General features: G+C 42.1%; 1 protein-coding gene across 5 annotated transcripts in view; it reads right to left on the reverse strand.

Annotated features, from left to right (window-relative positions):
- ZDHHC14 (zinc finger DHHC-type containing 14) overlaps window positions 1-17,012 on the reverse strand; it is a 157,389-nt gene that overhangs the window by 24,426 nt on the left and 115,951 nt on the right. For 4 of the 5 annotated variants that reach the window (XR_002908912.3, XM_024214028.3, XM_024214026.3 and 1 more), the window contains exons 4-5: window positions 10,462-10,599; window positions 4,448-4,496 (exon numbers count right to left, since the gene is read on the reverse strand). Coding sequence is in view for 4 of the 5 variants with exons in the window: in XM_024214028.3 (XP_024069796.1) it covers window positions 4,448-4,496; window positions 10,462-10,599 (187 nt within the window). In the remaining variant the exon portion in view is untranslated. The remainder of the gene's footprint in view (window positions 1-4,447; window positions 4,497-10,461; window positions 10,600-17,012) is intronic. The other variant, XM_024214030.3, reaches the window with a different exon arrangement.

The following is a 17,012-nucleotide window of genomic DNA, read 5'->3' on the forward strand; positions in this document are numbered from 1 at the left end:
CCCCCACTGCAACTTGAGACCATTGCTCCTTGTTCTGTCATCTTCCACCACGGAGAACAGCTGAGCTCCATCCTCTTTGGAACCCCCCTTCGGGTAGTTGAAGGCTGCTATCAAATCCCCCCTCACTCTTCTCTTCTGCAGACTAAACAAGCCCAGTTCCCTCAGCCTCTCCTCGTAAGTCATGTGCCCCAGCCCCCTGTTCATTTTTGTTGCCCTCCCCTGGACTCGCTCCAATTTGTCCACATCCTTTCTGTAGTGGGGGCCCCAAATCTGGACACAATACTCCAGATGTGGCCTCACCAGTGCCGAATAGAGGGGAATAATCACTTCCCTCAATCTGCTGGCAATACTCCTACTAATGCAGCCCAATATGCCGTTAGCCTTCTTGGCAACCAGGGCACACTTCTGACTCATATCCAGCTTGTCATCCACTGTATCCTCAGGTCCTTTTCTGCAGAACTGCTGCTTAGCCGGTTGGTCCCCAGCCTGTAGCGGTGCATGGGGTTCTTTTGTCCTAACTGCAGGACTCTGCACTTGTCCTTGTTGAACCTCATCAGATTTCTTTTGGCCCAATCCTCCAATTGGGTCTAGGTCACTCTGGACCCTATCCCTACCCTCCAGTGTATCTACCTCTCCCCCCTGCTTAGTGTCATCTGTGAACTTGCTGAGTGTGCAATCCATCCCATCATCCAGATCATCAATAAAGATGTTGAACAATACCAGCCCCAGGACCGACCCCTGGGGTACTCTGCTTGATACCGGCTGCCAACTAGACATTGAGCCCGACAATCTAGCCAGCTATCTATCCACTTTATAGTCCATTCATCCAATCCATACTTTTTTAACTTGCTGGCAAGAATACTGTGGGAGACCATATCAAAAGCTTTGCTAAAGTCAAGATATATCACATCCACTGCTTTCCCCATATCTACAGAGCCAATTATCTCATCGTAATAGGGAATCAGGTTGGTCAGGCATGACTTGCCCTTGGTGAATCCATGTTGACCGTTCCCGATCATCTTTCTCTCCTCCAAGTGCTTCAAAATGGTTTCCTTGAGGACCTGCTCCATGATTTTTCCAGGGACTGAGGTGAGGCTTCTCCTTCCCGGATTCTCCTTCTTCCCTTTTTTAAAAATGGGCACTATATTTGCCTTTTTCCAATCATCTGGGACCTCCCCCCGATCACCACGAGTTTTCAGAGATAATGGCCAATGGCTCTGCAATCACATCAGCCAATTCCCTCAGCACCCTCGGATGCATTAGATCTGGACCCATGGACTTGTGCATGTCCAGCTTTTCTAAATAGTCCTTAATCTGTTCTTTCACCACTGAGGGCTGCTCACCTCCTCCCCATACTGTGTTCATAGAATCATAGAATATCAGGGTTGGAAGGGACCTCAGGAGGTCATCTAGTCCAACCCCCTGCTCAAAGCAGGACCAATTCCCAACTAAATCATCCCAGCCAGGGCTTTGTCAAGCCAGGTCTTAAAAACCTCCAAGGAAGGAGACTCCACCACCTCCCTAGGTAATGCATTCCAGTGCTTCACCACCCTCCTATTGAAATAGTGTTTCCTAATATCCAACCTAGACCTCCCTCCACTGCAACTTGAGACCATTGCTCCTTGTTCTGTCATCTGCCACCACTGAGAACAGCTGAGCTCCATCCTCTTTGGAACCCCCGCTCAGGTAGTTGAAAGCAGCTATCAAATCCCCCCTCATTCTTCTCTTCTGGAGACTAAACAATCCCAGTTCCCTCAGCCTCTCCTCATAAGTCATGTGCTCTAGACCCCTAATCATTTTTGTTGCCCTCCGCTGGACTCTTTCCAATTTTTCCACATCCTTCTTGTAGTGTGGGGCCCAAAACTGGACACAGTACTCCAGATGAGGCCTCACCAATGTCGAATAAAGGGGAACGATCACGTTCCTCGATCTGCTGGCAATGCCCCTACTTATACATCCCAAAATGCCGTTAGCCTTCTTGGCAACAAGAGCACACTGTTGACTCATATCCAGCTTCTCGTCCACTGTGGCCCCTAGGTCCTTTTCTGCAGAACTGCTACCTAGCCATTCGGTCCCTAGTCTGTAGCAGTGCATGGGATTCTTCCGTCCTACGTGCAGGACTCTGCACTTGTCCTTGTTGAACCTCATCAGGTTTTTTTTGGCCCAATCCTCTAATTTGTCTAGGTCCCTCTGTATCCGATCCCTACCCTCTAGCGTATCTACCACGCCTCCCAGTTTAGTGTCATCTGCAAACTTGCTGAGAGTGCAGTCCACACCATCCTCCAGATCATTAATGAAGATATTAAACAAAACCGGCCCCAGGACCGACCCTTGGGGCACTCCGCTTGAAACCGGCTGCCAACTAGACATGGAGCCATTGATCACTACCCGTTGAGCCCGACGATCTAGCCAGCTTTCTATCCACCTTACAGTCCATTCATCCAGCCCATACTTCTTTAACTTGGCGGCAAGAATACTGTGGGAGACCATATCAAAAGCTTTGCTAAAGTCAAGGAGTTGCCCAGGACAGCAGTGTGGGAGCTAACCTTGTCTGTGAAGACCGAGGCAAAAGAAGCACTGAGAACTTCAGTTTTTTCCACATCATTTGTCACTAGGTTGCCTCCCCCATTCATTAAGGGTCCCACATTTTCCCTGACCTTTTTCTTGTTGCTAACATATCTGTAGAAACCCTTCTTGTTACCCTTCACAACCCTTGCTAGCTGCAACTCCAGTTGTGTTTTGGCCTTCCTGATCACACCCCTGCATGCTCAAGCAATATTTTTATACTCCTCCATGTCATCTGTCCCAGTTTCCACTTCTTGTAAGCTTCCTTTTTGGGTTTAAGCTCACTGAAGATTTCACTGTTAAGCCAAACTGGTCACCTGCCATATTTGCTATTCTTTCTGTACCCTGGGATGGTTTGTTCCTGTGCCCTCAATAAGGCTTCTTTAAAATACAGCCAGCTTTCCTGGACTGCTTTCCCCCTCATATTAGCCTCCCATGGGATCCTGCCCATCAGTTCCCTAAGGGAGTTAAAGTCTGCTTTTCTAAAGTCCAGGGTCTGTATTTTGCTACTCTCCTTTCTTCCTTTTGTGAGGATCCTGAACTCAACCATCTCATGGTCACTGCTGCCCAGGTTGTCACCCACTTCTACTTCCCCTACCAATTCTTCCCTGTTTATGAGCAGCAGGTCAAAAGGAGAACAGCCCCTGGCTGATTCCTCCAGTAGTTGCACCAGAAAGTTGTCCCCAACACTCTCCAAAAACTTCCTGGATTGTCTGTGCACTGCTGTATTGTTCTCCCAGCAGATGTCAGGGTGATTGAAGTCCCCCAGGGCTTGTTTTCTGGAAACTTCAGTTAATTGTCCGAAGAAAGCCTCGACCACCACCACATCACCCTTGTTGCTCTCGCTTCTAAACTTAACCCAAAGACTCTCACCAGGCTTTTCTCCAGTTTCATACTGGAGTCCTATTCCACTCACAGGTGAGAACTTGTGAAAAAGGCAAGAAGCTGCTGGAACATATTAAAATAGAACAGTGACACTGAGGGCATGTCTACACGACCTTGCAGTTCAGACAAAAGGAGTGGGAACAGCAGTCCACATAAAAGTGTTGTGCTGCAACTCCCCCGTGGGATGCTGCATGTTCAAACTTCAAGGTCCTGAGTTTGCACTAATGTAGTCCTCTTCAAAGTCCTTCAAAGAGGACTACATTAGTGCAAACTCAGGACCTTTAAATTCATGTACACAGTGTCCACACAGGGGAATTACAGCACAGCACTTCAGTGCACATTGCTATTTGCACCCCCTTAGTCCGAACTGAAGGGCTATGTAGACATGCCTTGAGCTACATGTATAAAGGTAGTGGGGGATGGGGGTGCAGGTGAGGGAATCTAACAAACAACTAGTTACTTGAATTAATGTTACCTAGGACACAGTAAAATCTGTCCTAAAGGACTGATAAAGTTATCAGCATAAGTATACTTTGGAAATATTGGACTGTTTGGTGCCACTTAATATTTTGGTTTTCTATTTTATAATTGACTTTTTCTATCCCACCAAAAGTCAACAAATTCCAAATAAATATTTTTCTCTCATGAGAGTGGATGTATTACTCAGCAAATGCGTATGATTATCTCTTGAAATGTGTGTGTGACTTCAATAAATGTTAAATGGACATTATATACATTTACCTAGAATAGAATAGACCCCCCAAAAGATGCAAAATAATAATAAAAAGAAAAGAGAGCTCTTTTCTTCCCTACGTGCAACACTAAATGAGAAATGATACAGAAATACTAGACCAAATGGTGAAACCTTTCTTGAGAAAGTCTCAATTCCATGCATCCAACAACTGCAAAAAACCCAAAACCCAGATACATTTAGCATATAATTTCTTCCTTAATATTAATGTAACAAAATCTACAGCGCATTTTAATGAAAGGATATCTTGCTGGACTGTCCTTGAGGGCATTTAGGAATCCTGCTTGCTGTGATCCTGTGGAAACAAAAACCAAATTTTACAAATGAGTAAGAATTTTCAGTACAGGCTGCTTTCATCTGAGATCACATCCACAGATCAAAAACAATAGGAGCCTGAAGATCAGTTGCATAATTATATTTTGAAAGTATTACAGCTGAAGTGATTCAACAAAAAAGTGGCAGAGTTATAATCAGATCTAACATCTGCAGGGCATTTCTCAGTAATACCAGATTGATGTCCGCACCGTTTTGCATTAATAAGATTTCTAATTATCCCTCTGTTCTTTTCCATCCTAATATGGAAAAGAAAAGACTGTTAGCTACTTTTGGACTTGGAAATCCTATAAGATATACACCCTGCTATGACCCGGATTTTCAGCTGTCCCTAGCTTACTCTGGGTGCAGCCAGGCAAGTATGTGCAAATAAGCCAAATACAGTTCTCTGTTCCTTGGGCCAGTTCTACAACACCTCCTGCCCCCTGTCTACATTAGGACATCTTGAGAGCTGCTCCAATTTATGCTGGCTGGCTATGGCTACCAGGGCAACATCCACTAGCTGGGAAGAGCCAGAGAACAGCATGTTCCGGGCACACTCCTTACACCAGAGTTCCAGGAAGGGTGGTGTAGGAGATAGCTATGCCAGCTCCATGCTCACTGGGGAGTCCCCACATTGGGGAGATTTGTCCACTTTCCAGTCCCTATGCACTGAACTGATACCAAGGGGCTGAAGAGACTGGCCCTTAATGCTACACACATTATAAACAACTCTGCATTCTACTGTATCATTTAACCATTATTCATGTAATACATCTTAAATATTTCCCTTTGAAGAAAATTCTCCCTCCTTAGCCAAAGAGGATCTGATGGGGGGGGGGGAATCTTGATGATGATGATGATCTTTTTTAAGAGACACCATTTCCATGGGCCAGACTAGTGGTTTACAGTGGTCGCTATTAAAAAATGGAAGAAATGACTTGCCTTATATTTTTCATTCTTGATTTTTTTTTCCAGGATTCTCACACTTGGGGCTTAGTTTCATGGCACAACTTCTCCCAGGCTTCAGGCCCTTAAGTACACCAGCAACAGGTAGGTGTGTGAACAACACTCCCTGTTGGTGGTCATACACCTCTAGTCACTTCCTGATTTACCACAAAGTGAAGGCTCCTCAAACCAAATAAGTCAATCACAAAAACAAAATGGCTGAAAAATTAATGCCTAAAAAAGAAGTTGAATGAATACAAAGATAAAGTCTATATTGAAAAGGTTTTCCTCTCTGAAATTGAGTGGATGTGGGTGGTCGAGCGAGAATCCTGCAAGATGATGACTTCAGAGAAGCAGAATTACTAAGTAAGTAATTTTCTCTTCTCCAAAGATACTATTTGTATAGAATTCTCACTCTTGGAAAGAAAACAGCGCAAGTGGATGTCAAAAAGAAAAAGTGCATCATTAAATAATTATAGCAGGCAGAAAGAACAAAGCCAAAGCTGATAATGTATGTTTTCTTTTTTAAAGTATACTTAAGGGTAAGACAGCTTCCCTCCAAGAAAGGTGCAACAATGACAGCCTGTAGGATGAATAAAAAATACAAAACAAGCTTCACAAATTTGGCCAACTCAAGGGACATGCCCCCAAAGTTACAAAACTCTAGATGCTAGAAATTTGGACTTCAAGAAAGGTTGGGCAGGATTGAGAGACTGAGGCAAGATTGCTTCTGTGCTTTGTAAATGTATGGAATAAGGACCATTTGACTATTTTGCATATGCCCATAATTAAATCTTTCATGAGTTAGGCAGGGAAGGCTGGGGAAAATATTGTCAAGATAAGTTAGCTCATTAAGGTGGAACTCCATAACTACCTTGCAAAGGCATCTCCGATGAGTCCACAGCTCTTTATTCTTTTAAGATTGGTAAAGATTGATCAGTCACAAGAGCCTGAAGTTAGCTCACTCTGAGATAGTCACTAACACTAGGAAAATAACCTTCCACATCAGAAACTTGAACTCACAGGTACTGAGTGGCTCAAAAAGAGCTTCCCAGGAGCACATTAATATTCCATGACACCAGCAGCTTTTTAAATAAAGGTTTCAAAAGAATCAGTCCACCAAGAACCATGCAACAAATGGCTGAAGAGACACCTTTGACCAGCTCATGATGGGTTGCTGATAAATGAACCCTAGGGTGACCAGATGAGATGAAGAAAATATCGGGACGCCAGGGAGGAGGAGGGGGAGGCAAAAAAAAAAAGCCGAGTCCTGCCGGCCGAGCAAAAAAAAAGGGCAAAATATTGGGACAAATTGCGTCCCGAACACTGATCGGTCAGAACGTGGGACAAAAAGCTAAAAATCGGGACGTCTGGTCACCCTAAATGAACTCAAATGGAGTTAATCTTTAAGTTAGATTCATACAGGAGAAGAAGGGAGTCAAGCAGTTTTTGAAAATCTTTATAACTTTCAATATTAAGTCCTTCTCTTAGCTAGTTTTCACAAGGGTAAGAGAACTCAAACCATCGGTTCGAAAACACTAATCCTACTGTGCTCTTGCCAGTAATCAAGCTGTCACACACACAGTTCCCAGACTGGGATGGAGTACAGTGTCATGATTCTGAGTGATCAGCCATGGCTAGGACTCTGATCCTGGTGGGACTGGCTTTGGCCATCTGCAAAAGATCTGAGAACTTGACTGTGCTAGTATGAAGCTACTAGGATCAAGTATTTATCTCATCTGGATTTGGCCAGACTTGTGGAAAGGCATACAGGAACCTCCTTCCTCAGTGGATGGAAAAATAAGTATCTTTTGTTAATGTAGTGCCTTATCTTTTACTCAAGACACTGAGGAGTGGTTTCTCATTGGGGTGAATGGTGAAGGGAACAACATCTAGTGTCCTACTGTGATGAAAAATCTGATTCACTACTTCCTGATCCAGAGGACCACTCATGAGGCTGTAACATATCTACTAAGGAATTTCTTGGATAACAGAGCCCTCTCCCTCATTGGAAGGGCTTCCAGAGAGACAACCTTATGCTGACTTGCTTGTTTATATAAAACATAGTAGCCTGATTTGCCATTTGAATCAGGATCATCATGAGAGATATCAAATCTCTGAAGATCTTCATCGAATTCAGAATCTCCCTTGCTGGTCGAATACTGATGTGCAGTTGTTGCTCTTAGAGAGTTCAAGTTCCTGTATAGGGTCCCCATCCCTGGGTGAAAACATCAGAGGTCACTGCTATTTGGATAGGATGATTTTGGATTCAGATTCTATTTTCTAGTTGAAGACTGTTTCTGGAGTATCAGGTAGGCCTGGATGTCTGTAGTCCTCTGGATCTAATGTAAAATGGTGATGCTTGCTTTCACTGGACTCTCAGGGTACACTAGAGATAGTCTTTTGTGCAGATATACCATAGGTTTTACAGCTACAGTTGTGGCCATGAAATTGTAGCATGGCCAAACTGTCACCTGGTATTCCTTGCATATCCTTTCTGCCAAACTGGCATTGTCTTGGATATTGTCCTTGGATAGGAAGTTTTTTTGCTGAGCTGTTGAGTGGTCTGCCTTTTAGGGTGACCAGACAGCAAGTGTGAAAAATCGGGACGGGTAATAGGAGCTTATATAAGAAAAAGACCCCAAAATCGGGACTGTCCCTATAAAATCGGGACATCTGGTCACCCTACTGCCTTGCTTCCAAAGGGATGAGGCAGTGGAGAAACAGCCTGAAAGAGAAACAGAGGGAAGTATCTTTGAAGCTGAATGAATTCCAAATCACTGCACAAAGACCAAAGTCTCAAGGAAATGAACTGAAACTTTGAAAACACCAAAGCACAGAGGTGCTTAAGCGAAGCACTGAAGCACTCAATGCCAAATACAAAGACAGGGATTAGGGAACTGAGGTTCCTGGAGACTGCTCCTCTATCAGCACTTATTGGCAAGCAGCAGTTAAACAATTGTAGGATTAAAAAAAAAAAAAAAAAAAAAAAAAAAAAGACTGGCTGTCAAAGGAAAGAAGCACAGAAACAATACCTGAAGCAGGATAGGCACTAAGGGAGCTCAAGAGTTGCGGCTGCAGTTAGATACAACTTTTGCAGAGAGCTCCTTCGAAGACTGCAGTCAAGAAAGGACTGGATACACCCAAAAGCTGAGGTTAAAGCTGAGGTCAATCAGCAGCGTGGAGGTTGCTCCAACTCCTACCTGCTACCACTGCCCTTCGGAACCAAACAAGCTTTTGGGAGGTTTTGCTGTCTCATGCTAGGGTGATGAGACTCCACAGCAAGAATCCTGCACAGATGGTATCTTTACAGAAGTCAGCATTTAATGTTTACTGCACAATATTTGCAACATCCACAGTGTGTTATGTGTTGTTCAAGCATATAGCGTGAAACCCTCTGCCCCAATCTTAATCTAATTACCACCACTGTAGTAAATACTGATTTTTTTCAATAGCGACCACTGTAAAGTGATGGTAAATTCACCTGCCATGTTGTCAAGTATCAGGGGGTAGCCGTGTTAGTCTGTATCCACAAAAACAACAAGGATATTGATGCATCTGAAGAAGTGGGTTTTTTTACCCACGAAAGCTTATGCCCAAATAAATCTGTTAGTCTTTAAGGTGCCACCTGCCATGTTGGAGATCAAATACTGGAGCAATCTCAGTGTGCTCTGCAAAAAAAGCTCCCCAGTCTGCAGGAAGGAAAGGGGAATCAACTCATAACTGCAGAGAATTTATACTCTTGGATAAGTCAGGTTTTAAAATAGATTAAATATATTAAAAATGGCAAACCAGAATAAGAGCATGAATAAAAAAATTCCTCATAGACATACTTTTCCGAAATATGTGTGCACACATGCATAATAAAAGACTCACAGGTTTAAACAGTAACAGTAAAAATAGTTCCAATAATGAATTTTTCCTTCTTTAGGAGCATGAATGACATTTTTCTAATGACAGTATTCCAAGTAATATTAATTTAGAACTGATGGACTTGGTGGAAAGGACAGACTATGGCCACAAGTTCCCCACATTTCAAACTGCTCTTGGTTCTAGTCTATGTTGTACATTTGAAGGGATCTTAAATATTGTACATTTTTAGGAATCTTGTGAAAATTGTTCCATTCTTCCTCTAAAAAGCACGTGCTACGGCAGGTATGGTTTTTAGAAAGGAAAACAGCTTCATTTTTGTAGGGTTCAAATAACTTAAAAAAATCATACATTGGCAGATTTTTCTGTAGAACCATTTCTGTGGGCACTGTGATTAACAAACTAGCTGCATAATGTGTTAGACAAAAAGCTGGAATTAACTATTATAAAGAAAACTAACAGGAAAGGCCCAATTTTGAAAGTGGCCTCAAAAAAACAGCAGTTCAAGGGTGGCTATTCTTATTTACCACAGATGAGAGATACCAATAGTTTTTAAAATTCCTTATAAAAATGTACTAGAGTTTGAAAGACCTTTTCAATCATGAGAAGTTGAGATATATATTGGGATTAGTAGGATTTATCAACTATGGAAAAAAAACACGGAAATACCTCCGAACACAATCCAGCATACAAATATAAAAACCAGTATCAAACCCATGATTACATATCTTACACTATCTTATCACATACACCCTATCATACACAGGGATGTTTCAAGAATGTCTATGCATTCAAGAATGTCTATGTCTAAGCAAACTATCTGTTAAAAATGCAGGATAGAGGGACATATACATTATCCTGGGCACAAAGCATATGAGCAATTCCTCAAAGAAACTGCCCACTAGATGACAGAAAGAAAATTAAAAATTGCATTAAGGCTAAGCTCTACTATTGGAAGCCTGGCATGGGAATTCAGATTGCCATACCACAGCATATCACTGGGGGCTCTGAAGCTTCAGAGAAAGGGTAGAAAAACAAACCCAAAACCCTAGATGATCAAAAGATTAAATTAAAAATAAAAACTCAAGCAAATGGCTATATACATAATCTGATTTCACCAGCATACTTACGAAGGATGACGTGGGTGATAACGAATGCAAATATAAAGACTGTCAGAAAGGACAGAGATAAAATAAACATATAAAAAAATCTGTAGTTTCTTTTCCCCACACAGTTGCCTACCCAGGGACAATGGTGATCAAACCGTTCTGAAATGAGAGGTAGAAAAAAATGGAATATAATTAATAAAGTGCTACTTTACTTGAGAAGAGCCCTCTAAATAGTGTAGAACAAATCATGATTTAATTGGTATTTGCAAACTAGTCAGAGAACTTCTTAGAACCCCCCCCCCAGTATTTTAATGCAATGTTACTATTATTTAAGAAATTAATGCACGACAGAGATGGTCTTCTGTTAAATTACATAAATTTATGCTTTAACACAACTGGAGAAATAAGCATACACATTTCTATTATCACACATAGAGTACCAGTTTAATTATCTGGATTTGGGCTCCACGGTATTCTTTTTTACTTAGAACTGTAGTCCTCCTATCACTATAATTTTGTGCCACATTTCTAGATTATACATTTGAGATTTCCCTGTGTCCATTACCACTCCATCCATTAATTACGGTGCAGAAAATATTTCCCCTTCTTTTGTTATTCAGTTCATGATATCTTCCATCTCAGATCTGCTATTTTTCAGTTAGAACCAACACTTCTACACCAAACAACTTCCATGGCAAAACAACTGAAATACTCAATTTTTTTTCTTAGCTTTTTTAGCTATTGTGTTTTAAATCCTTTATTTTATGTTTTGAGAAATAATCCGGGGACATTTTGTGTGAAGGCATGATATAAAGTGGTAATTGTCTGAATGCCCACTTGTACTATCAGCTCAAAGTCCACTCTTTTCCTTTCCTTACTTAACCAAGTCCTTCTCTTCCGTCTCCCGAACTAACTTGCAAGGATAGTGGTAAGAGTCCGTGACAGTTCTGAAGAACGTTAGGGAGATGTGCTGCTGCTGTTTGTCAAGGCCAACAGGTTAAAACTTTGTAACTCTGAAAGCCATACATGTAGAATTAGATTTTCCTTGGGTACGGTGGAATTTCAGAGTTTTAATATGTTATTTAGTGATTATAAAAAGCAGATTTTCAGGAAAAATCATTTTGTAGCTTCGCTTTGGAGAGACTACACTGACATTTATGACAATACTTTAAATTATTGTATGCAGGGTTGTTGTACCCTTGCCAGTCCCAGGACATTAGAAAGACTAGGTGGATGAGGTAATATCTTTTATTGGACCAACTTCTGTTGGTGAAAGAGACAAGCTTTTTAGCTTACACAGAACTCTTCTTCAGGTCTGGGAAACTTACTCAGGGCAGGTCTACACTACAAATTTTCAGTACACCTGTGCCACTGTAGCACGCCTGGTGAAGACACTGTAAGCCGACAAGAGAGAGCTCTCCTGTTGGCTTAATAACTCCACCGCCATAAGGGGGTAGCTATGTTGGCAGGAGAAGCTCTCCCACCGACATAGTGCTGTCTACTCGGGGGGTTGAGGTCAGTATAACTACATTGCTCAGGAGTGTGGATTTTTCACACCCCTTAGCATTGTAGTTATACTGAAGTAAGTATGTAGTGTAGACCAAGCCTAGACTGTTTGGAATAAGTAGTTAACATACATTCCAAGGGACCATTTGAGATGAAGTGGCTCATTAACACCCCTCCAGTCACGGGGGAAAGGCAGTGTGTGTGGGGAGGGGGAAAAAGGAAGCTATGGGAATTATAGATTGTAGTAACAAGCCATAAATCCAATGTTTTTATTTAGTCCATGATTTTTAGTGTCTAGCAAAGTTATGAATTTAAGCTCCCAGGCTCATCTTTTGAAAACGTTGTGCAGGTTCCTTTTAGGATGAGGACTGATAAGTTAGATACAATGTGATCGCTTTGTGTTATCATAACACAGGTGATAGTGTTTTTCTTTTATCATTTTCCTGTGAGAGTTCATTCCAGGGCATTCCACTGATTTTCTAGTTTCACCCACATAGTTGTTATGGGGCATTTAGTGCACTGGACATGGGCGGTGGGTAGGGGAGGCTGGGCCTCCCCAAACAGCCAGGCATGGCCCTGCCCACACTCCGCCGTGAGGGCCCTGCTTCGGCAGAGCCACTGGGCTCCAGAGGCTGGGGCCACGCTGCCCACCTTCCCAGGGCTGAGGAGGCTGCAGCAGCGCCACCACACGCTCTCCCTCTAGGCCCTCCGGGGCGGGGGAGGCTGCAGTGTCGCCACCGTGCGCTCTCCCTCTTGGCACTCCAGGGCTGCTGTATGCTCTCCCTCCCGGTGCTCCAGGGCTGGGGTAGGAGGGCTGACTTTGGGCACTAGCCAGCTTGGGGCAGAGGCTGGTGGGCGTGATGGGGGGACTCTGGGTTCCGGGGCGTATGGAAGGGGCGGGGCTGGAGACTAGCCTTCCCCAGCTAGAGGTTCATGAACCACCCGGGGCACTGGATGAGGTACACCACATGTTGTGATAGCCATGTGTAGGACCCATGGATCTTAAAAGGTGTGTTGTGAGGGGTGCTGACCATTGTAGCAGTAGAGATATGTCTGCAGGTTTTGCATCAGTTGTTCTGGCAGAGGCTGGTGCTGCTTTGAGTTAGTGTGTCCAAGTCTGTGGGGAGCCTGTTTCTGATGATGAGCTTGGAGAGGCTAGGGGTTTGTTTGAAGACCAGAAGTGGAGGGGGGGGGGTTCAGGAAAGATTTATTTCAGAATGGGGTCCCTATCAAGTATAGGTTGTAGCTGTTTGAGGATAGCCTGTATGGGTTCTGTGTGGGGTGGTAGGTGACAACTGTGCATCAGAGTGGGATTTCTGCATTGAAGCAGGTTCTCTCCTTGTATTTAGGTGGCTCGTTCCATGATATGATCTACTTCTCTGGTGGAGTGTCCTTGTTTGGTGAAGGTGGTTTTGAACGTGTTAATGTACATATCCTGTAATTTCTCCTTGGAGTATATTCTGCAATATCTGAGTGCTTGACTATGGATAATAGATTTCTTGTTGTGTTTGGGGTGATTACTGGATCTATGAAGGTAGGTGTGGTTACCTGTGGGTTTTCTGGACACAGTTGTCTGTAGGGTTCCATTGCTGAAGCTAGTTGATGTGTCTAGGAATTTGATGCTAGTGTGGGAGTGTTCCAGAGAGAGGTGTAGTTGTTGTTGTGGTGGAAATCTACCAGGGTAGGTTTCCCTGCCTCTCCTCTTCTTTTCGCAAATGGGCCACTTCACTTTGAATGGTACCTTGAATATGCGTTAATTACTTATGCTAAACAATATTCCACCTTATATTTAGCTGTGACATTCTGAGTATGTTTCCCAGACCTGAAGAAGAGCTCTGTGTAAGCTTGGGAGTTTGACTCTCTCTCCCACAGAAGTTGGTCCAATAAAAGATATTACCTCACCCACCTTGTCTCTCTAAAATTTTAAATTGTAATGGAGCCCAAGATTCAGAAAATAACACAGATGCTTTTATGCCTCCTCCCTTTCTCAATCTAAGTCCTATCCAAAGCCTGTTTTGTTTTCCCCAACTTTTATGTCTCCATTGACGTATGCTAACTGACTATTTGTAGTCAGACAGGAAAGGCATGCTATAAATCTGAAAGTCCTCAAATTCTATGCAAAAAAAAAAAAAGCACATCTGTCCAAACACACCAGTTTGTTTTTATTGTGTCTTTATGTTTAAGACCTACAGGAGAGTATTTTCTTGAAGAATGTATTTAGGATTATCTTGATTTAAAAAATTAAACACATGCACCACAGACTTCTGAGTTTACTATATTTATTAGCTTTTTCAAGGTTTTGTGTGACAGTTGTTTGGGCCACATATTTCTGCTATAAATCTATTTCAAATTCCTGAGTGGCTATTGAGGGTAAAGTTACTGAACCTTCTTGGGAATGAGAAAAATTCAGAATTCGCATCTTCAGTCTTATCAAGCTACTGATAAATATTTCAGGAGCTTAAAATGTTAGATGCTATTAACTTCTTTGCTGTAGTGGAACACACAGTGGGTTCCTGAAGTGATTAGAAACTCCATTAGAATACTGGTGTTTCAAAGTGATGGGCATTGTGCACGGGTAAGTACTTTATAGTGCACTTTGCCTCACATAACTGGTACATAATGCAATGCTTGAGCAGTTAACAGAGAAAAATATAATTGTAAAATATGGTATGGAAATTATCACAATTCAGGGTGCAATCCAGACCAGTGCGCTGTTGTGTCACCATCTGCCTTGCAACCTTGGGTGCCTTGAAAGAAAATGTGTCCTTTATTGGTTTCCTTTTTAGCCTTGCTCCCTGTGACAAAGTAGGAATATTTTGTAATACTTTTATGAGGCCTGTTTGTGCCTCAGTTTCATCTATCTGCTGCATTGTTATCCAGTGGGTGGAAGGGGATTGTTTGCTCTCAGGGCAAACACATGGGTGCGGGTGTCACATAGCTGTCTGGGCCTTAGTCTCCATATCAGTGGAGCATCTGAGAAGACAATGGCAAATCCAAGAGCCAGGACACTGATGCCTAGCAACCAATGACCCAGAGGGATATGGACTTCCCTGACTCTCCTTAGGGAAGCTGAAGATGCATTAATCCCTGAAGAGTGTAAAATCTCTATCAGGAGTCTGTCTCAGTTGGACTTCTTGAACAGACCTCATGGTGCGAAGAATGACTGCTGAAGGCCCAGAGGTCCAGTCTAAGGAGGTGGTGAAGCCATGCCGCTGACTCTGGAGGAAAAGTGAGATGCCTAGTGGGTCTGTCAACTAGGGGTTCCTCCTAGAGACTGTTCCAAAGCTGGGTCCGTAGCACTGATCCTGTGGATTCATGACATTCCCTGCATGCCCTTTACACAAAGAAATTTGCTCTTGTTTAGTGGCATCAGCAAGTTGTCAAAACTGTGAATTAAAAAGAATTACTTTATCAATTGCAGGATTTCTGCTCCCTCCCCCCAACACCAAGAGTTAGTCAATACTGCACTAATAACTATAGCTCCTTGGGTAAAGGGACTATATCATACCAGTACAACACTAGTGACCAAGAAAGAATGTCAAAATATTGTTTGGTATAATAAAAATGTGTATGCGATGTCCAGGTAACTTTATGATCACTTTCCAAATAAGACACATGTTTTTTGTAATTCCTTAACTATTTTTCCTTAATCACAGTGAGTATGTAGAGAAATAACTTTGCTCACGTGTAGCAATTGCTCAGTGCCTGAAAAAATAGTGACGTTTCAGAAGGTGGGAATAAGAACTTTAGTGAATATGTTGGTATTTTTTAAATGGAAAATGCCACAATACTTAAGGGACCAAATTCAGAGAGAATACATAATGCACATTGAATGATGCATCTCTAAGTGGCTTTTCACTGATGTACACGAGTCTATGCTGATGCAACCTGCATGCTGGGGAGCCAGAAGGTGTAAAGCTAAAAGTAGGAATTGCCATTTTAAACTTTGTTACTTCTTACACCTTTGTGTTGGATACTTTCCTGCTACACTTCTCTCTTTTCGCTCCTTAGCATGTAAGTTACAGCAACTTGGTTTCCCTTATACCTAGTAGGTGAATTCAGAGGTAATGTGTAAGATAAATATGTATTTAGTACATATAGTAGTGAGAGCAAATATTTGGGAGAATGAGTCTAAGTAATGCACCCTCTGAATCCTTTTCCTGGTTCCTTCTATCACAGCAGTTTAGACTCGCCTCTGTATTTAGCCCAACATCTCTTTCCAGGCCCTAGGACAGTTACTTTTGAACAGTCACTTTTAAGAACAATTATTAATTATTTTATTTGAGAATTCCAGCAGTTACTGTAGGGTAAAAAGAATAATGGTTCCTATTTTAATATGAAACTTTAAAGGCATGTTATATTTAGGGCCTAAACAGGCTGACACTGTACTTTTTCAAGTAATTATTTAAAAATATCATATAGATAGGAAACAAAGAGCTTCTCCTTTTAAAAGCTCATCATGTAGTATAGACTCTTTAAACCCTAAACGTTAAACTTCCATTTCAAAGCACTATATCCCGGCAGGCCCATAAGGCAAGCCTAGACCCTCTTGAAGCCTTAAAGTATTTTCCTCTGTCAAAATGTTTGATGAGAAACAAATATCTAATATGTAAAATAATGTTTCTTTTACATTTTCTGACATGAATCATTTGTAGGCCAGGTTGGTCTTTTAGTTTACAGCATTCCTCTCTGGATTCATTATAAGACTTGAGAAGTATTCACTAGTATTTAAAAGTTGCCTTCTTTCCCCTTCCTTGAAGACTAGCTAGATGCAAATATCACTTTGTATAAACCTTAACTTGAAAGGATGGGCAAGAGAGTAACAAAAAGATTCTATGGGACGCAATATGTAGCTAGGTTGTCCAGGTCACTTTCTAAGTGCTTTGTAACGAACGCAAAATTCACTTTCCACTTTTTTCCTTCTAACACAGCTAACATTTCAAATGGAAAAGATACAAAACTAATCCACTAATTGAATATTTAATATGACCTATTCATCCCTTGACAGCATACGGGCAAGTGCACTAAAAATTGCTCTTGTATGCATGAACTAAAAGGTTCCTACT

This window comes from Terrapene carolina, unplaced genomic scaffold, assembly GCF_002925995.2.
Source record: "Terrapene carolina triunguis isolate 2854851 unplaced genomic scaffold, T_m_triunguis-2.0 Scaffold85, whole genome shotgun sequence".
In the NCBI taxonomy this organism is placed as follows: Eukaryota; Metazoa; Chordata; order Testudines; family Emydidae; genus Terrapene; species Terrapene triunguis.